The following is a 21,696-nucleotide window of genomic DNA, read 5'->3' as shown; positions in this document are numbered from 1 at the left end:
TTTATGACCGTGAAACCAAATGCTTACTGACTGACCCATGTTGAAACTAGTGGCTGGAGTTGAGTAAACCAGTAGGATTTAAAGCATGGCTGAATGTGTTTGTGTTTTATTTGCTGTGCAACTAACTTTCAGAACTGAATCAGAAACTACAGCTCAATGAGTCGGGACATAATAAAATTGCCGAGGAACTCAGAAGCCTAAAATCCAATAAAACAGGTTTGTATGGTCTACCAACTAAAGATTTTTATTTCCAGGTGATGATTACTTTTAAATTAGTGGAAATGTTTTTAAAACTTTCCACCCAATTCTTAGTTATTTTCATGCTTATAGCCGTATAAGATTCAAACATGTTGTCCTATGCACACACCGTGACTATCTGGACTGTCTCAGTAATCGAAATTAACTCATTGTTTGGTAACCAACATCCTCTGCAATTAAAAAAATGTCCACGACAAAAACATACTGTGAAAAAAATCTAATATAGTCCACAGCAAAAAAAGTACTGCTGAGATTGAAAAAACTCCAAAAATGCTGTGGGCAGTTGCAGGATGAAACCTCGTTATGGAGTTACGATACATGTACCTGAAATAACAATTGTCTGGGTGACTTTACAGACCCTTGAAAAATGATATTGTGTGAACACAAAAATGTCGGCATGTTTTAGTTTGAAATATTGTCATATTGATAAAGTTGGAATTTACCGTGTGAAGCTCTTACCCAATACATAAATGCATATGTGTTAATCTGGTCTGAAGAGCTTGGTTTCTTTCTTTTTTTAGAATTGCAACATGAACTGGACACAAGTAAACAGAAAGTTCGCGAACTCTCGGATGATCGTGAAAAGCTGGTAAGTCTTTCTTTTCAGGTTAATCGTCGTTCCCATGACAGTAAATGTATGTGTATATTAAAAACTTCTGTCTTATCATGTACTGGTTTCTCCTCTAGACAGCGTAGAGTGTGTCGCTTCTAGTGGGCAGACTGACCTTTTACTGACCACACCACACATCACTTTCACTCACGTTATCACTTTAATCCACTTCATTGTACTCTAGAATATATCTGACTTCTGTGTGCTCACTATTTATTGGCTAATCAGTCTGTTGTAAACTCGACAGTCATTGGTTATTAGTTGTTGATCAACCATATTTATTGGCTGATTAGTCTGTTAACTTGCCAGACATTGGTTCTTAGTTCTTCATACTGATACGTACATGTTCTTTTGAATCTGCTGTTAGCAGTGTTCAAGGTTCGGTAGGTCTTTGCAAGAATTAATTCAAAATTATTTAATTTACGTGGTAACGGCCAAACACTAAAGGTCACTGACTTGCATATTTTTTATTGGGTTACACGATGTCATAAAAATACTACATATATCAGGGGCCTGAACAAATTACGACTCTATTGAATTTGAAATTGTATAACAAAGTATGTAGCCTGTAACTTTGGTATTTCACACCCATTACTATATGGATGTTTGTTACTTGAAACATTTAGGTCAATAGGTCAAATATTGTTAAAATAGCAACAGATTCAAATGGTAAGTGGAAACAATGCATCACTTATTATACTTATTGCCATCCTGTCTGGTGTTGCATTGTTTTTACTTACAATTTTAAATCTGTTGCTATTTTAACAATATTTGACCTATGAGCCTAACATTTTCACAAAAGGTGGCAAATATTCATAGAGTAATGTGTGTGAAATATAAAAATATATACAGTCCTCATACTTTTAAAATAATTATATTTTCAATAGGGTTTTCGGGGCCACCAAATATATGTTAACAAAGATGCATTATGCATGTATATTGCCACTAAAATAAAAGTAAAATTGAGAATGCATATTTCAAGAGTTGACCAGTTAAAGCACTGAAGAATTAATGATTTGAGAACAATTTTAGTAAAAATAATGGTGCTAAAGTCTAGTCTCCGGGTCAAAGCACAAAAATGTTACATTTAAATTTATTAGTTTGTTTGCAGATGTAACATTTCATCTTATTTCGAATGTGAAACATGCAGTTACTAAAAATTATTTTGTTAAAGGCGAAAGAAATGTAAATTAAATTTAGGCGTCTTTTTTCTCTATAAGAAATCGTCTAAATGTTAGTAGAGTTTTCTTGATATCAGTTGACCATTTGTGCCACAGTGCATTAGTTTAATCAATGTGTGTTACCATCACAAGACATTGTAGTTTCATTTCACCAGACACTGTTAATGTTTGTAATGTTAGACATGTAGTGTGTTGTAAAAGTCGGCAGTTCCACCTTTCACTTGAATCATCATTGGTCAGGTTTATGATCAGTTTACAGATTATGTAGTTCATCAATTTATTAGCTATTTGGCTAGATATTAGTAGATATGTAGTTTATTTGTCTTCATTTCTCAGACTTAGCTCAGGCTAGAAACTGAATTATTTATAAATATTTATTTTTAAAATATATCTAATCAGTAATTTGATATATTGCTAATAGATTTGAACAGTTTATTACTACTTGGTAGTTATGAACAGATTATAGTATGTACAGACTAAAACTAATAGTTTAATATTAATATTTATATATTGGAATATCTTCTAATTAGCAATACATTTGGCTATTTATTAATATTTGTTTCTCAGAATAAATGGTAATTAGAAGTACATTTTAACTGATGATTAAAATATTAGATTGTTGCAATATCTTTTTCATGTACACATATACACAGTATTAAACTGTTTATTGATATTTGTTTCTCAGAATATCTGATTAATATGGTAATTAAAACTATGAGTGTTTGCTTATAGTGGCTACGTGCTGCCTAATCGGTCTCGAACGTGTCTCTGCTTCCTCTTTGAGTTTGTTATTTTGTCGGTTTGGCTGATTATTGTGAAAGTGGTGTTGTAAGATACATTCAGTTTATGTTGTAACTCCTTGGTCAATTCAACTGCTTTGTGTGTCTTTTTATTTTTTTACCATTAATGATTAATGTTTGGTTTTTGTTGTTTTTTTGGAGCCCATGTGCCCATTTAACAATTTTCATGTGTTCATCATCAACAACATTTCCATTAGAAACAAAACCAATAAAATAATGTAGAAATTCGTCATGAGAATCAATCCCTATATTACAGTTTCATACATTACGCAGTAGCTAATCTTAAATCCCCCCTCCAAAAAAACCTCCAGAACACTGATTAAACAATACATTATAGATCAGTCCTGAATTAAAGTTTTAACATTTCTGCAGGATTTATTTTTCTTTACCTTCTATTAACTAAGAAGGTAGTGATGTGAAATAATTGGTCATCAATTTATCATTAGAGTTGGGTTCTTTGCTGTATACTTCAGCAAATTTTGTCATTTAACAAATGTTATGCATTAGACATTTTTTACATTTAAATTCATTAAATACATGTAGTCAAGCCACAATGTTATTACCTATACTATAAACTGTGCTCTCAGTACTCACAAACACGTACATGGGTTGACGTTAAAGCTTTTGGACCAGAATTCAGGGTTCGAAACTTGCCAAAAAATATGGTCACCCAAAAAATAATAATGCATGTTGACAAATTATGGTAAGCGAACCATGAGCAAGAGTTTAATGTGGAATACAAATATTAATAGTCGCTCATATGTTATAGCTCTAAAGAAGATAATATTATTTGGGCGACTAACGCCATTATTTTAAAAATATTTAAGTCGCCCAAATAGGACATTGGTCGCATTTGGCAACCTGGCCACAGGCCGTTTCAAGCCCTGGAATTTAAGAGTCTTCCTCATTGAAAATACTTTTGGTCTCAACATTTAGTTAGAACATACATGTACTTACATTTGTGATAATGACAACATCATTTGTTCGTAATCAAAACTAAATCCAGACAATGCAGCATTCATTCTCAATGCAGCATCTCAAACTTTGGAACAACATGAAGATTTTTATATAATTGTGTTATTGAAAATTAATATCAAAATTATTTACGATCATGGTGGCTCAAAAGGCCATCATTTAGTTGCACATCCTAACCAGGGAATATTTTGTTCTGTATCGCGTTGCGATTCGCTATGCAAGTTTCAGAGATCGCTACACAATTTTAAGACATTAAACAGTAGTTTCTAATAAATTTTCAAATTATTAGAAATATTGCTAATCAAGATTTTGATAACAAAATATTCCCTGCCAACCCAATAGACCTAAAAGGGCCATTATTGGGTCATCAGGCTACCTAATATCAGCCCCATGTATGTAACACCAGTCGCTAATGAAATTAATTTCTTTATGATCAAAGTGAACATGTCATTGCATTCATCATTGTCACCTGTCAGTGTTAAGGGTACATGGGCTCCTGCAAGTTTGATTTGTTTTCCTTTTCACCTCGAAGGAGCGACAGATGGCCGACCTGATGAAAAACTCAGGCGATAGCTCTAATCAGCTTTCCATGATGAACGAACAAGTTCTCGAAAAAAATAGGTCAGTTTCTCTTTGTTGCTTTAGTTTTTATTGCATGCTACTTTTCATTACTGCATCCTTTCGTTTTTCTGCATATGGCACTCATCACCATTAACAATCATTTAACAATATTTTATTTTTGCCACAAAGATAAAAACAAAGTCAAAAAAGTAAAAAGAAAAAAGAAAGGAAAGGAAAATAACCCTGTTACTTTGCACTGTCTTCTAACGTCATTGTGACAAATCCCAAAGAAAGTTAAATAAATACATCTGCTTTTAACTTGGTGTTATTGGCAGTTACTTTGTATGGAATACATTGTATGCAAAAATATATATCACCACCATGTATAGGAGTGGATGTCAAAGATGGTACAAAAATACAACATCAATGACATTCATTACTGTAGTTTTATATTTAAAACTATAAATACAAGTTTACTGTTGGTATGTTTGAAGTAAAAACTTCTGCATTTAAAAGTCTTTCTTTGTGGCAAAATGTACGTACATCATTAATTTGCTTATATTTTTAATGATTTTCTTGAACATTTCAATACTGATTTCTTAGTTACAATTTACTGATAATTTCTTCATTGTTACATTTTATCAATAATTTCCATTTCATTTTTTATTTTAAATTATTGCAACATTCTATTGCTATGGCAGCTTTGTTATAATTATGATTGTTTCAAAATGTTTTACTGAATGTCAAGTTTGTTTCATGAGTTGAGTGTTGGGATTGAGTTTCTTGCACTGTAGCACTCTTTGGTTTGCTGTTTTCATGTCCATGTTTTCAGATATACAAGTCACCACTGAAACAGTCCTCAGACTGTCATTATCTCTTATTGTACTAATGTGGTATGTGGGTTATGTCATACGTGTAAATACAGTACAGAAAACAGATGATTGGCTGTACACTATAAAATACACACACTGGTGAAGGCTCTGTAATGCTCAACTGAAAGCTATCTGTCTGATGATATTCTTATGTCATTAATGATTTCTTGCAATTACTGGAAAATCATGTTATATAATATTATTTTAATAGCACTCTTCGGAAATGGACAAAATACATGCTCAAAATAGATTAATTCCCAAGATGTGAGGACATCATTGTGTTCAAACTATGGAGGAAGCTTTAAGTATGACTGCAAACGTAGTTAAAGCAAAACAGAAACTTATGGTCGTACTTAATATTGACAATAAGACAATAAAAGGTGTATGCCTCCCACCGACTACTTATTGTGTTACTACTGATCTGGTTTAGCCTTTGATACCAGTAATTCTACACAGATTATACACAGAATTATCACCACACAGGACTTTCCTATCTTACTTCATGACAATATGTAAGAGTGGATGAAAAAATGACATATGACAATAATATAATAATAAAAGGTATATACCCTCCATGCACCCACTCACAACTTATGTTTAGGCTGGACTCAATTTCTGTGACATCATTTCCGAACAGTGCTATTAGGGATACAAACAAACCAATGCAATACACTAGATACTTCCAAGTGAGATGGAAGCTAAATGTTTTTATATAAACATGTTAACTGTACAGTGAAACCTGTCTTAAACCAGATCACGCCATGGACCTAATTATATCTGATTTGGTTACAGATCCAATGTTTAGAGGCTTTCGTTTTAGAATTTAGAAAATTTATGTCCATGAATGTTGGCTGGTTTTGACAGGATTCCAGTTTGTTCAGGGTCCGGCTTAGACAAGTTTGATTGTATATTGATTTCGTACACAGTATGATTATGCTAGGTGCATTAAGGGTGTTGTGAGACATTTTCTGATGTTAAACAATATCCACGGTGACAACTGTTTAAATTTTCAATAATTACTAAATAGATTGTCACTGTAAAATTAATGTTCCAGGCAGTGGTCGGGTTGTTTTATTACTGTCAGGGTTAATTCAAAATACACAATGGTCACCATAATCTTTTCTTTAAATTTTTTTTTCTTTTAAATTCATTTAGCATATGAAATATAGGCCAATACAATATCACGTTTACTTCATGCAGCCAGATTGGGAATCCCAAATATTGGGTCAGAAGTGTAAGATCATGAATCAAAATTCCAAATTATATATACTGATGTCCAAAAGAAATTTTACATACATCAAATTTGAATAATTTGATAAATATTGCTGCCAGTCGAAAAGAACCAATTTAGAAACTACCGTACAAACACTTTGTATGTATCACAAAGTGCATTGTCATGTTTAGATGTTGAATTTCACAATGTAATTTATTTCCACCTTTAGTCAGAAAAGATGTTAATATTTGCTTAAAACCTGGTTTTTTAGGATATGTAAGAAATAGAATAATATATTCCTGTCCAATAGATACCATTTATCTCATAACTTGTTTAAAACGTATCAAACTTGCTTTCGCTTGTTAGATACATTTTAAAACAATTCGTTGTGAGATAAATGGTATCTAACGGCCACTTATGTATTATTCTCTATTTCAAGCCTTTAAGTTTCTTTTGGATGTCGGTATATACAGTGAAACCCCTCTAAACCGGACACCCTTGGGACCAAGAAAAATGTCCAGTTTTAAGAGAGATCTGGTTTAGAGAGGTTAAGTTCTGTCCTGGTTTTTAAAAAGGACTGTAAAACGTCCGCTTTTGAGGGAATTCCAGTTTACAGATGGTCAGATCTTGAGAGGTTTTACTGTATTACATCATCAGGTGGAAATCCTAAACAAAAATCCCCAAGTTCAATGTGTGGCAACCAATATGTTACAATGTTAACTACATTTGAGCAGTATGTTATCATGTTAACTACATTTGAGCAGTATGTTATCATGTTAACTACATTTGGGCAGTATGTTACAATGTTAACTACATTTGGGCAGTATGTTATCATGTTAACTACATTTGAGCAGTATGTTATCATGTTAACTACATTTGGGCAGTATGTTATCATGTTAACTACATTTGGGCAGTATGTTATCATGTTAACTACATTTGAGTAGTATGTTATGTTAACTACATGTGACCAATGCATTATCATGTTAACTACATGTGACCAATACATTATCATGTTAACTACATGTGACCAATACATTATCATGTTAACTACATGTGACCAATGCATTATCATGTTAACTACATGTGACCAATGCATTATCATGTCCATCAGTTCGATTTGCAGTTCTAGGCATGTGCGTTATGGAATATGGTGTGAAGTTGAGAACATGGTGTAGCAGGCACACAGTGTTTTAGTAATATTTTGTTTATAGAGTGATTCAACTATTTAAAAAAAAAAAATAATAATATAATAATGTATACATTTATGTGTTTAATAAGTGAAAAACAGTGAATTGCTAAGGGACTGAAGGAATAGAAATGGTTGTTTAACAACATTTCTGGACACTGTTTAGGTTTTTAATACGGTACAACACACACACAAATTATGTAATTCTGAAAAAAGATTTACTTTAACGTTTTTTTACTGGTATATATAATCATGTAAAGACGTATGGGCTACTCCTGTCAGTATAATCAGCAGCAAGGGCTCTTTTACATGCACTTTGTCATACACCAGACAGCACATACCATTGCCATTGATACATGTGTACCACTTACTGTTGGGATGGGAAATAACCCAGTGAGTTGAACTACTTCTTAGACATGAAATGTAACCACTGAGCTAAGCTGATCCGGCATCAAGGGAAAGGTGATGAAAACAAAGAGCCAAGTAATCCTTCCATTCTCCACAGCTCACAAATACTCAATTACATTCCATGTTGCCATGGATACCGCAGAAGTAATATTATTTCTGGAATATAAGCCAAAATAGTACTGTCCATGACTGGTAAAGGTGACATACATGCATGATTATACATACATGTATATATATGATTTATGTATCTTCGTCACACTAATGGCACTACTTAAATAAATGATTGTGTCTTGATATACATATCTATATAAATAATGGATTGTGTCTGGCACACCATATAATAATTAATAGTTACTGTTATTTAAACCTAAAAATCATGCATGTAATTTGAAGAATGACTAATTTATTTTGTTAAATTTGTTCTGTTCCACAGGTAAGCATGCATTAATGCATTCATTTTGATAAGATATATTAGCTCTGCAAGTACTTGGGTAGGGTATATTGGATACATTTTCATATAAGAAGGAATATTTCTTTACTGGGAGAAAGAAAATGTTTATTTCATGACGTGTGGTATTCAATGAGGCATGTGTAGGAGGGCAAGTGATCGCAGTTGCTTGGTAGACAGGTTTTTTCACCTAGTTTGGGGTTAATATGATGTGATAGAAGGTGATGGTACCAGTCAGTTTGTTCATGCTTAAAGACAAAAAAAAAAAAGAGGGGGGGGGGGGGGGGGGGGGGCAAAAAAAGAAGATTTTAAACATATTAGTTTAGAATCTCTCAAAGCACTATGATGTGTGAAATATTGATTGTGCATCTTCACATTGATTACCTCAGAATTCTATCTTGTCCTTCGTATGAGAGAGCTGAGCTCTGTAGATGAGATACATCTGTTGATTGCCCGGCAGTGTCACTAATGACTCGGCGACTTACTTACAAAGTTACGTGTAAGTAATTAAGTAACACACCACAATGGAGAGCTTTGTGTTGGTGTCAGTGGTAAAATACTTCAGACGTTGGTCTCAGCTCCACGTTCATCAAGTTTGAACACTAATGTATATTCCAAACTCTTTCTATAGTTGTGTGAACATTAACGATCTCAGGGTCACCATTTATGTCTGTTTTGTTATTAAATACTGCAATTCAATCTGTTTGAAAACTGGCAAAAATAAATTTGTATTTATACACATAGTTTGTAAAAGTTTTGAATACATATTAAAGAAGTAGATATACACTGGGTTTCTGATAGTACAGTTATACAGTTACGATAGTTTGGTGTCTGACTAAACATACATGTAGTTATACAATATTTGTGGTATAGGCCAGAGTACATGCTAGTAACTATATTGTTAGGCACTGACAAAAATGTGTATAGTGATAAAAGTCCTAACTGTATGTATGTGTTTCAGTATAGTTCTTGCAATGGATCATAAAAGGTGGTGGTACAGTATTTTGACCTAAAACAATATTTGTATGTACAGTGTCAAGTCCATCTGACACATGCTTCTAGAAACTGAGTATTGTTTAGAGATGTTATTATTAAGTATTTGAAAAAATTCCTAAGTTTTTAAGCTGTTGTGTTTGAAATTTGCAACAGCACATTGTCAAGTATTGACCTGAAATGGAACCAAGTATTGCTTAAAGAGACATCTGTCAGGGATTAAAACATGCTCAAGGCTTCAAACAATGCTTGTGAATTCCTAATACTGGTGCGTGTAGTATTGGCTCAAAACAGTACTTGGGCTTTTTGTTGGTAACTGATATAATCCCGCAATATTACCACATATTGATTTTTGTCAAATTCATCGTCGCATTTGCTGGCATGCCCTTGCCATTACCTAAAGGTTTGGAATAAATAGGAAGTGACAGTCACAAAATGTTTTGCATCTGGGGAGCGCAGCTGCAAGCCTGCTGGGACAAACTGGCAAATGAGGCATCCACTGTATCAACACTTAATCCATATTTGGGCAAATTGGTTCCTGATTTTCTAATTGTTTGATTTGTACCAGTGTTCTTCATGGAGGTGTTCGTTACATAGCTGTGAAACTCGCATGTAAGGTAATCCAGCAGAGAACAGCATGGAATAATTTATTAAAATTGTGGCCAGTGGCCTGTGATGCTTATACTTTGTCTCAGGGAATAGCTAAGTGTAGGATGTTTAAATGTGTTTTATGGAATAATTGACATGCTTCATTTCTCCAATTGTTACTGTTATCCTGTGAGCTGTGAAAGCCTTGTGTACATGTAGTTTTATTCAGTAGAAAACAGTGTGGTTAAATACCATGTCTATTGGTGCATTAGGTTCGAAGCCTGCCAGTATACATTTTGTGTTTTTATTATTAAATTTACAACTGTAATGGTAAGGTTTATACTTTGTGTTTTATTGAATAACTAATGTATATCTTTTTCTAATTATTATTTTTTATCCCATTGTTACTGTGTTATCTTGTCATAATGTACATTGTTTTCAGAAGGTTTCACCAGTATCTTCTTGTTTGTGAATTAATGCCCAATAAGCGTGTTGCTGTTGTGTGTTACAGAAAAGTCGAGGAACTACAAAAAGACTTGTCCAGTTCTACTCAAAAAATTGCAAAACTTAACAATGATCTAGAGAGGTTGGAGCAGGAGAAGGAGAGAGAGGTGGGGGAGATTGTAAATAAACATAATGGTGAAGTTAGTGTTCTCAAAGGACAATTAGATGATATGGTAAGAACATTTCTCCTTTTTATGACGTTAAGTTTAGCCATTGTTTGTCAAATCAAGTTAGATGATAATATGGTAAGAACATTAACACCTTTTTTATCATGTTAAGTTAAGCCATTGTTTGTCAAATCAAGTTAGATGATAATATGGTAAGAACATTTAAAAAACATTTTTTGGGTAAGAACATTAACACCTTTTTTATCGCATTAAATTAACCCATTGTTTATTGTCAAATCAACAAACTCAAACTAAATATCATTGTGATGTTTCATCTAGGTCCAGAATTGGCTTAAATGGACTTTTCTGTTCTTTTTTATTTGTTGTTTTCATGTAACAAAAGGTTAGAATCACCTTTGAGGCTATACATGCATTCATATATGTTAACATTTTATTGTTGTATATTCAGCAAATGGTCACATTTATAGGACATAAATTCTCAAAGCTATTTGTAGGTATATGCATATCATATTTAGTGTTTGTCAAGAAATACCAACAGCCTTGTACAACTGGCGATGGAGGTCCATTACCATGATAACATGTTTTGACCAGTAGTTTCAGTGGATGTATCCATGTTTCCATAGATTTAAAAGTCCAGACATCATCAACCTAATAGAAGATCTGTAGGATGTGTTCTGATATCAACTGTGACTCACAGTCCAGAAATATTATTTTTGAATCTATAATAAGAATAGCAGACTATCATCAATGTAGTCACTAGAATCCTCATCCATAACATTCCTGGTGCTATCAGCAAGTTGATCATGTCAGTTTTGGGGAGGGGGGAGGGCTGGTGGTGACTGACATTATGTCCCCCATCACATTTTTTACAGTATACATACATTACTCCATTAGTAGTGAATTACAATTTTTGTGGATTATTACAAGATTTCTTAATTGTTTCTATCACTGTAGTTGAATCGTTGTTTTACCAACATAATATCCTCTTTTGCAGCAAACAGAACTTAGTCGGACGAAGTCCAAAATTTCTAAACTTTCTGAAGACTTTGACAAGGAGAAAACTATTTTTGTACAAAGAAAAGACTCTGAAATAGAGGAGTTAAAAAAACATTTATCAAGCAAGGAGGCCGAGTTGAACAAGCAGGAGTTACAGACACAGGCACACAAACAGGTTCTAGACCAAATCACCCTCGACAAGGAGGCACTCAAGGTATGTTCTCACCTTGTTGGTGTTCATAGTGTATATTACAGAAATAATGATGTTAAGACACACACAAACAGGTTCTAGACCAAATCACCCCCGACAAGGAGGCACTCAAGGTATGTTCTCACCTTGTTGGTGTTCATAGTGTATATTACAGAAATAATGATGTTAAGACACACACAAACAGGTTCTAGACCAAATCACCCTCGACAAGGAGGCACTCAAGGTATGTTCTCACCTTGTTGGTGTTCATAGTGTATATTACAGAAATAATGATGTTAAGACACACACAAACAGGTTCTAGACCAAATCACCCTCGACAAGGAGGCACTCAAGGTATGTTCTCACCTTGTTGGTGTTCATAGTGTATATTACAGAAATAATGATGTTAAGACACACACAAACAGGTTCTAGACCAAATCACCCTCGACAAGGAGGCACTCAAGGTATGTTCTCACCTTGTTGGTGTTCATAGTGTATATTACAGAAATAATGATGTTAAGACACACACAAACAGGTTCTAGACCAAATCACCCTCGACAAGGAGGCACTCAAGGTATGTTCTCACCTTGTTGGTGTTCATAGTGTATATTACAGAAATAATGATGTTAAGACACACACAAACAGGTTCTAGACCAAATCACCCTCGACAAGGAGGCACTCAAGGTATGTTCTCACCTTGATGGTGTTCATAGTGTATATTACAGAAATAATGATGTTAAGACACACACAAACAGGTTCTAGACCAAATCACCCTCGACAAGGAGGCACTCAAGGTATGTTCTCACCTTGTTGGTGTTCATAGTGTATATTACAGAAATAATGATGTTAAGACACACACAAACAGGTTCTAGACCAAATCACCCTCGACAAGGAGGCACTCAAGGTATGTTCTCACCTTGTTGGTGTTCATAGTGTATATTACAGAAATAATGATGTTAAGACACACACAAACAGGTTCTAGACCAAATCACCCTCGACAAGGAGGCACTCAAGGTATGTTCTCACCTTGTTGGTGTTCATAGTGTATATTACAGAAATAATGATGTTAAGACACACACAAACAGGTTCTAGACCAAATCACCCTCGACAAGGAGGCACTCAAGGTATGTTCTCACCTTGTTGGTGTTCATAGTGTATATTACAGAAATAATGATGTTAAGACACACACAAACAGGTTCTAGACCAAATCACCCTCGACAAGGAGGCACTCAAGGTATGTTCTCACCTTGTTGGTGTTCATAGTGTATATTACAGAAATAATGATGTTAAGACACACACAAACAGGTTCTAGACCAAATCACCCTCGACAAGGAGGCACTCAAGGTATGTTCTCACCTTGTTGGTGTTCATAGTGTATATTACAGAAATAATGATGTTAAGACACACACAAACAGGTTCTAGACCAAATCACCCTCGACAAGGAGGCACTCAAGGTATGTTCTCACCTTGTTGGTGTTCATAGTGTATATTACAGAAATAATGATGTTAAGAACCACACACAAACAAGTTCTGGACCGAATCATTCTGAACTAGGAGAACCTCAAGGTACTATCATCATCATGTGCTACTAGTTAGGGTAAAAATAGTGACATTACTAATTATTCACATGTGTTATTAAAGTAGGAAGAGATTGAGATGTTTCTTTAATGGCATCTTGGCATGCTGTTTAAACAGTGGCAACTAGGTGTAAACAAATTAGAATTTTGTCACATTTGTGAAAGAAAAAACAAAACATAAGCTAAAATCCGAACCAAATTGTTAACAACTACAATAAATTACTCTCCTACCTTTAATTACCATTAGATTTCCCACAAATTTTGTCCACACACAAATTGTGAAAAAAAAATCCATTATAGTGATTCCACATAAGAGACTGTAACAATGTCACCGATATCGACTTCGCTTAGATTGCATATAGGGCAAAATACATGCAGTTTTCTGCCATCTGCCAGTTTGCTGGTTTATAGAATACTCTTCAAGAGGTGTGGGTCGATATGATGTAATCTAACAATGTCATGACATGCGCTACAGTATAACAGACTCATCATGACGTCAGATTAATTACGTCACATACTTAGGAGGCTTCCATCCCTCTTGAAGAGTATTCCACAAAAAAGCAAAATGGTACACAGTGAAAAATGGCATGTGTTTTGTCCGAGGACATCTTAACAAAGTCGATATAGGTGATATAGATTCAGTCTAATATGTGGAATCCATGTCAATATAATGGTGTCTTCATGATTTATGTTTCTTCAAAAAGTGGAGAAAATTTAACGGTAATTAAAAGTAGGAATGTAATTTATCGTAGTTGTTAGCAATTTGGTTCAGACTTTAATTCGTTCAAAATTGGATCTTTTGTAGGGACTTGACCACAGTTGTGTTTGTTCAGTTTAAGAAGAAGGTGTTAAGACCTTGTATTTGTTTCAGTTTGAGAAGGAGAAGGTTGAGAAGGTGTTAAGACTTTGTTGTATTTGTTTCAGTTTGAGAAGAAGAAGGTGGAGAAGGTGTTAAGACTTTATTGTATTTGTTTCAGTTTGAGAAGGAGAAGGTGGAGAAGGTGTTAAGACTTTGTTGTATTTGTTTCAGTTTGAGAAGGAGAAGGTGGAGAAGGTGTTAAGACTTTGTTGTATTTGTTTCAGTTTGAGAAGGAGAAGGTGGAGAAGGTGTTAAGACTTTGTTGTATTTGTTTCAGTTTGAGAAGGAGAAGGTTGAGAAGGTGTTAAGACTTTGTTGTATTTGTTTCAGTTTGAGAAGGAGAAGGTGGAGAAGGTGTTAAGACTTTGTTGTATTTGTTTCAGTTTGAGAAGGAGAAGGTTGAGAAGGTGTTAAGACTTTGTTGTATTTGTTTCAGTTTGAGAAGGAGAAGGTTGAGAAGGTGTTAAGACTTTGTTGTATTTGTTTCAGTTTGAGAAGAAGAAGGTGGAGAAGGTGTTAAGACTTTGTTGTATTTGTTTCAGTTTGAGAAGAAGAAGGTGGAGAAGGTGTTAAGACCGTGTTGTGTTTGTTTCAGTTTGAGAAGGAGAAGGTGTTAAGACCTTGTTGTGTTTGTTTCAGTTTGAGAAGAAGAAGGTGGAGGTGTTAAGACCTTGTTGTGTTTGTTTCAGTTTGAGAAGGAGAAGGTTGAGAAGGTGTTAAGACCTTGTTGTGTTTGTTTCAGTTTGAGAGGAGAAAGTGGAGAAGGTGTTAAGACCTTGTTGTGTTTGTTTCAGTTTGAGAGGAGAAAGTGGAGAAGGTGTTAAGACCTTGTTGTGTTTGTTTCAGTTTGAGAAGGAGAAGGTGGAGAAGGTGTTAAGACCTTGTTGTGTTTGTTTCAATTTGAGAAGGAGAAAGTAGAGAAGGTGTTAAGACCTTGTTGTATTTGTTTCAGTTTGAGAAGGAGAAGGTGGAGAAGGTGTTAAGACCTTGTTATGTTTGTTTCAGTTTGAGGTGGAGAAGGTGTTAAGACCTTGTTGTGTTTGTTTCAGTTTGAGAAGGAGAAGGTGTTAAGACCTTGTTGTGTTTGTTTCAGTTTGAGAAGGAGAAGGTGGAGAAGGTGTTAAGACCTTGTTATGTTTGTTTCAGTTTGAGAAGGTGTTAAGACCTTGTTATGTTTGTTTCAGTTTGAGGTGGAGAAGGTGTTAAGACCTTGTTGTGTTTGTTTCAGTTTGAGAAGGAGAAAGTGGAGAAGGTGTTAAGACCGTGTTGTATTTGTTTCAGTTTGAGAAGGAGAAGGTGGAGAAGGTGTTAAGACCTTGTTATGTTTGTTTCAGTTTGAGGTGGAGAAGGTGTTAAGACCTTGTTGTGTTTCTTTCAGTTTGAGAAGGAGAAGGTGTTAAGACCTTGTTGTGTTTGTTTCAGTTTGAGAAGGAGAAGGTGGAGAAGGTGTTAAGACCTTGTTATGTTTGTTTCAGTTTGAGAAGGTGTTAAGACCTTGTTATGTTTGTTTCAGTTTGAGGTGGAGAAGATGTTAAGACCTTGTTGTGTTTGTTTCAGTTTGAGAAGGAGAAAGTGGAGAAGGTGTTAAGACCGTGTTGTGTTTGTTTCAGTTTGAGGAGAAGGTGGAGAAGGCGTTAAGACCTTGTTGTGTTTGTTTCAGTTTGAGAAGGTGAAAAAGGTGTTAAGACCTTGTTGTGTTTGTTTCAGTTTGAGAAGAAGGTGGAGAAGGCGTTAAGACCTTGTTGTATTTGTTTCAGTTTGAGCTGGAGAAGGTGTTAAGACCTTGTTATGTTTGTTTCAGTTTGAGGTGGAGAAGGTGTTAAGACCTTGTTGTGTTTGTTTCAGTTTGAGAAGGAGAAAGTGGAGACGGCGTTAAGACCTTGTTGTGTTTGTTTCAGTTTGAGGAGAAGGTGGAGAAGGCGTTAAGACCTTGTTGTGTTTGTTTCAGTTTGAGAAGGTGGAAAAGGCGTTAAGTCCTTGTTGTGTTTGTTTCAGTTTGAGAAGGAGAAGGTGTTAAGGCCTTGTTGTATTTGTTTCAGTTTGAGAAGGAGAAGGTGGAGAAGGCATTAAGACCTTATTGTGTTTGTTTCAGTTTGAGAAGAAGAAGGTGGAGAAGGCATTAAGACCGTGTTATGTTTGTTTCAGTTTGAGAAGGAGAAGGCGTTAAGGCCTTGTTGTGTTTGTTTCAGTTTGAGAAAGAGAAGGTGGAGAAGGCATTAAGACCGTGTTGTGTTTGTTTCAGTTTGAGAAAGAGAAGGTGTTGAGACCGTGTTGTGTTTGTTTCAGTTTGAGAAAGAGAAGGTGTTGAGACCGTGTTGTGTTTGTTTCAGTTTGAGAAGGAGAAGGTGGAGAAGGCGTTGAAGCGGGTGGAGACGGAGAAGGACGCGATCAACACGGAACTCATCCAGTTGCGTGTCCATCTCACCAAGCTGCAGGGCGACGTCCAGCAGGCCAACATCCACAGGGACACCATGGAGGAAAAACTGAACGTCGCCCACGACAAACTCGAGTCAGAGGCCATCGCAGCCAAGGAGGTGAGTGTGGTTAGTGGTAAAAGCAGACCTGACTGTTTAACCTTGTGACTATTGGACTCATTTAAGAAACAAAAAGCACATTTAGGGGTAACATGTTTTTTGCTATTACTCATTTATTTTCACATTAAAATTTTATAAAGAAATAAAATAATGTTCATAAGTGAAAAGACAAGTATTATTTTCATGGGTTTTTCTCATTTTTATGAAATTTTAGAGTAGTTGACATCTGGTGGGATATTTTGGTAGCAGTGTCCAGAAGGTTAAGGGGAGCTCGACATTCAAATCTGACAGTCCACAATATAGACCATAACTTGACCTTCATGTGAATTTCAAGGAATGGCAATCTGAAGACAGATTATATACCTGTGCCTTTAGTAATGTGTTTGACATATTGGTTATTAAGTAAGATGACTTCATGAGATTGATCTGTGTGCTGTTGTAGATTGTGAAGCAGTGCGAGGCGTTGAGGTCTGACAAGGAGAAGATGGCAGAGGAGCGAGACAACCTGCAGCAGGAGGCGCTCACTAACAAGGCCGAGCTGCAGCAAAGAGACATTCAAATAGAACAGCTCAAAAAAGAGGTGCTGATTCTTCTATTTCTTAACTCGTGTTTTTTCTCTGTCTCTTGAATATCAGTTGAATAATTCTAATGTATTGTTTCATCGACAGTTTTTAGGAGACTAACATGAAGTATTTGTGATTCTTGATCTAGCAAAATAAAGAAGAAACCAGTTGCCACTAGATAATTGTTCTGAAAATCAACAAAGGATCTTTTATTGATACATTTTACAACTGATAGAATAGTGTGTACTACAACATTTGATGCATCGGTTATGGAGCACTGGTTCGAATTGGAAATAACTTATTCACCTGGTGTGATTGATCAATAACACTCTTCACCCAACAAAACCTCTACCACCCTGTTCAGTTAAGTCTTAAGATAAATAACTCATTGCAAATCCATTTATACTCATTTTCTGCATCCTGTATATTTTAACTTTTCATAAATCTTGCTTTGAGAATGTTTTCACTTTAAATAGAGCAACCAGAGCTGACACAGACTGAGCATTCAGGCGTGGGCCTTCAACAAAGTCAGCTTGTGGAAAAGGAATGTCATTCACCCAATGCCATAAGATGCTACCAGTCTGTCCATGAAATAATTCCTATATCATGTTGCTGAGACCATGTCCTGACGTTTTTGGATGATAGAACATTAGAACTGATAGGTGGTTTCTGTAATGACACCAGCATGTGTTTGTATTTTCGTGTTCAGGTGGAGAAACTGCGTTCCCAGACGTCCAAACAACAAGATGTGTTGATGAAGAAGTCCATCAAGGAAGAGGATAACTCCACACTCAGCAAGGACCTGTAAGTGCTAGCCTGCTCTTAAAGGGACATACCCTAGTGTTTAAACACTAAGGCATGTGTTTTACTATTAGAGCCGTTTCTCATAACTAAAATCATACTTTACTTACATTTTATTCTTTACATTATCCATTTCCGTACATTCAAAGTGTTTTTGGTCATCCTGGTGTTTCTAATATCACAAAATGGATTTGTCATATTTTTAAAAACGCATGTGTGTGTGAGAAGTTACTGTTATGGAGTCGAGTTTTAATCTATTTTTAGAGAGTATTTCACCATTTCAAAGTCAGAGACTCATGTTTCACTCAGTTGTAACTTTAACCAAATGTGTTACAGGTTTGTAGGTTAACTAAACTTAGTGTGTATTTTCATGGGCTGAAACTAGGGTCTGTCCCTTTAAGAAAATGTCTATGGACAAAAAACATGCTGTGGAAAATGTTTTTGAATACAATCTACTAGTGATGAAAATCTGTTGGGATTTCATCATCGATCATGAGTTATAATCGGTTGGCACCAACCGATCAACTTTCGATTACACAATCGATTAGAATTCCATGACCATAAGAATGATGTACCTATTGTCGTGTGCACTGTGCAAATTGCTAACTGTACCTTTATTAACTATTTAATGTAATTTTTCTTTATGTACAAATGAAAAGAAACCCAAACCACTGTATATGTCCATCAGTTTTATCATCTAAACCGGAGGAAGAGATACAGTTAACATTTTCCCCACACAATCGATTATGGATTTTTATAATCAATCATCACATCGGTAGAGCCAATCCGATCAATTTTCAATTATAATTGATCATTGGAACATCACTACAATCTACAGCAAAAAAAAAGGGCCATAGAGAATTACAAAGTTAATTGCAATCTCCACAGCAATTGCAAGGGTTGAAGTGTAAACAGTTCATCATCATCCAGCCATTTACTATAGTCACCAAATGTTTAAGTAACACTACATCATCCAAACATTTGTTTATGGATGGTGTCCAAATGTTAAACACACATCATAAAGTCACGTGAATTACTAAAATTAATTGTCAGTCAAAATAGCAACCAGTTCTTTGCCGTAAAAGTAATTATGGATAGATATTATGTTCACAACATGTATAGTGTTTTCCCTAGCTTGTTTTAGCATGGTGCAGCACCATGCCTCAATAGTCTAGCACCATCTTGCCTTAATCAGCACCATGCTGCCCTGAGATTAAAGAAGCCTTTTTCACTAATTAATTCTAATATTGCCTTTATAAAACACCCAAAAAGGTATTATTAATTAATAAAATATGCCTTTTATATCTTTTGCCATTCATTTATTAAAGCAAGCGCATAAATTACATTAATGTTTATTTCAATTAATTTTTGTGTATTTTTAATGAAAAACAAGTGCCCCGAAAATGGTGAAAATGCCCCAAAAGTGTTTGGTCTACCATGCCTTGCCTAATTTCTAGGGAAATCACTAATGTAATCTGTTTGTTCAGCTCTACCAAAATTTCAATCCAATTTAAAAATTGTTTTTATTCTAGTAAAGAAATGTATTTAGAAATGAATATTTTTTTTATTGGTTGGCTATTTATGCTTTAGGTTTGAAATTAATATCCATGCAATTTTGATAGCACCCCTTTATGTTCATCCCACATTGTGTTTACACTTTGTTTTTTGTGTTTGTCATATACATGTAATTGTTACTCAGGACGAATAATACAAAGATTTTGTCATTATGGTTTCCTTCATTTGTGAGCTTTTATGTCCTCTCTACACTGCTTAGCTTTTCAGTACTACAAAGATGTTGTTTACATTGTGGTATAAATAGAGAATAACTAGTTAATGACGTCGGATATCTGCTTTATCCTGTTAAGATAAAAATGGGAAATTCTGCAAGGCTCAACCGAGCGGAATTTCTCATTCGGTCTGAACAGAAAAAAGCAGATATCCTATGTCATTATCTAGTTGTTATCTTTATCCTGTAGACCATAAAAATTAAGGGAAAAAGCTATTATTTCTGATATTTCAGATATATTGTATGATTACCTAGAGGTCAAACGAGTGATTTTGTAATGTAGCCATGCATGTGATGTCACAGTGACGTCAAAAGTCATATCCTGCTACTATACGGATTTGACTTTGCTTTATCCGTCGTCATATTCTGTGAATAGAAACGGTGGGTGCATGATGACTGTTATGATACATTGTGTCTTGTTTGTGTTTGTCACAGAGAGGCGGCCAAGCTGATGGTGACTGAGCTACAGAAGGCTCTCACTCAGAGTCAGTCGGACGGGGCCGCCATGAAGGCGGAACTCGAGTACTCCAAACTCGTGCTCGAAGACCGCAAGAAGGTGGGTGGGGGCGTCACGCAGTGCTGGGTGGATGGGTGGGCGTCACACAGTGCTTGGTGGGTGGGCGTCACACAGTGCTGAGATAAACATTTTTTATTTATAATAATACAATGACAGATGACATCCGAGTGTTAAAAAAAATACCATAATATACAACTTAAGTTGAATTTCGGTTGAATGTAAGTGAATTACATTTTTACGTAAAGATGCTCTACTGTTCTATGCTATGCTGAGTTGAACAATAATATACTGGACAGCATGCTTCTTTTGTGGGGTTCATGCACCACATTTCAGTATTTAAATATAGATAAATAAATACATTATTCTTGAATAGGTTTGAAATGTCACTTCAGTTCTGATATATTTTTGAACAAAGTTTTTATTTAAATAATTATTTTGGTAGAAATATTAAAACAAATTAAAACTTACAAGTGTGATGAAGTGATACTGACCGATGTGTTGTTCTACTTTCACTTTCAGTTTGAGGAGCAGAACAAGAAGCTTCTTGACCAGATGGAGCAGCTCCGCAAGAGGTGCGTCCTAGCTTACATTGACATGCCTTACATACCTTTATTGATAGAATGATAAACACTTGTGTTTGTCTTTATGTGCATCCTTGAATTTAGCAGAATATATTCAGATTTTAAGCTGTAAGATGAAAGCTGTAATTAATGTGGTAGACTTTTTTATATGCCATGGACACAGCACCACTGTTAACCTTCCCTGACTACCTGTAGCATCCAAATATAGTCCAGTTAGAAGAGAGCCTTATAGATATATATTTAAATTTCTGGTCAATGTTGTTTAGTAAACACCTGTAAAATTTACTTGAACTACCAAAAAAAAAAATCGGTTTTGTGACTCATCTGCAAAGACACCGTGGTGCAGGGGTGTAACATTCTCTTTGAGAATGGCCAATACAGCACAAATTGTAGTTTAGAGTAAAATTCGGTGTCCGTAAATTTCTGTGATATTTGTATTTGTATTTTTGCACAGTTCTTTACACTGTTCTTTTTTAAACCTTGAATTTTTATATTGATGTTGATCATCACTTTATTTATTTGCATTACCATAGTTTGACACCCAATAGCCGATGTATTTTTCGTGCT

The 21,696-nt window shown here is 35.1% G+C and overlaps 1 protein-coding gene across 9 annotated transcripts in view; it reads left to right on the top strand.

The window, feature by feature from the left end:
- The window catches only part of LOC121367500 (CAP-Gly domain-containing linker protein 1-like), a 106,528-nt gene that overhangs the window by 58,031 nt on the left and 26,801 nt on the right, over nucleotides 1-21,696 (top strand). For all 9 annotated transcript variants that reach the window (XM_041491718.1, XM_041491712.1, XM_041491715.1 and 6 more), the window contains 10 exons: nucleotides 133-216; nucleotides 780-847; nucleotides 4,357-4,445; nucleotides 10,605-10,770; nucleotides 11,720-11,935; nucleotides 16,678-16,881; nucleotides 17,324-17,461; nucleotides 18,154-18,248; nucleotides 20,467-20,587; nucleotides 21,068-21,120. In XM_041491718.1, coding sequence (XP_041347652.1) covers nucleotides 133-216; nucleotides 780-847; nucleotides 4,357-4,445; nucleotides 10,605-10,770; nucleotides 11,720-11,935; nucleotides 16,678-16,881; nucleotides 17,324-17,461; nucleotides 18,154-18,248; nucleotides 20,467-20,587; nucleotides 21,068-21,120 — 1,234 coding nt within the window. The remainder of the gene's footprint in view (nucleotides 1-132; nucleotides 217-779; nucleotides 848-4,356; nucleotides 4,446-10,604; nucleotides 10,771-11,719; nucleotides 11,936-16,677; nucleotides 16,882-17,323; nucleotides 17,462-18,153; nucleotides 18,249-20,466; nucleotides 20,588-21,067; nucleotides 21,121-21,696) is intronic.

Source organism: Gigantopelta aegis, chromosome 3 (assembly GCF_016097555.1).
Source record: "Gigantopelta aegis isolate Gae_Host chromosome 3, Gae_host_genome, whole genome shotgun sequence".
NCBI classification, from domain to species: Eukaryota; Metazoa; Mollusca; class Gastropoda; order Neomphalida; family Peltospiridae; genus Gigantopelta; species Gigantopelta aegis.
This window is presented reverse-complemented; position numbering and strand designations above follow the sequence as displayed.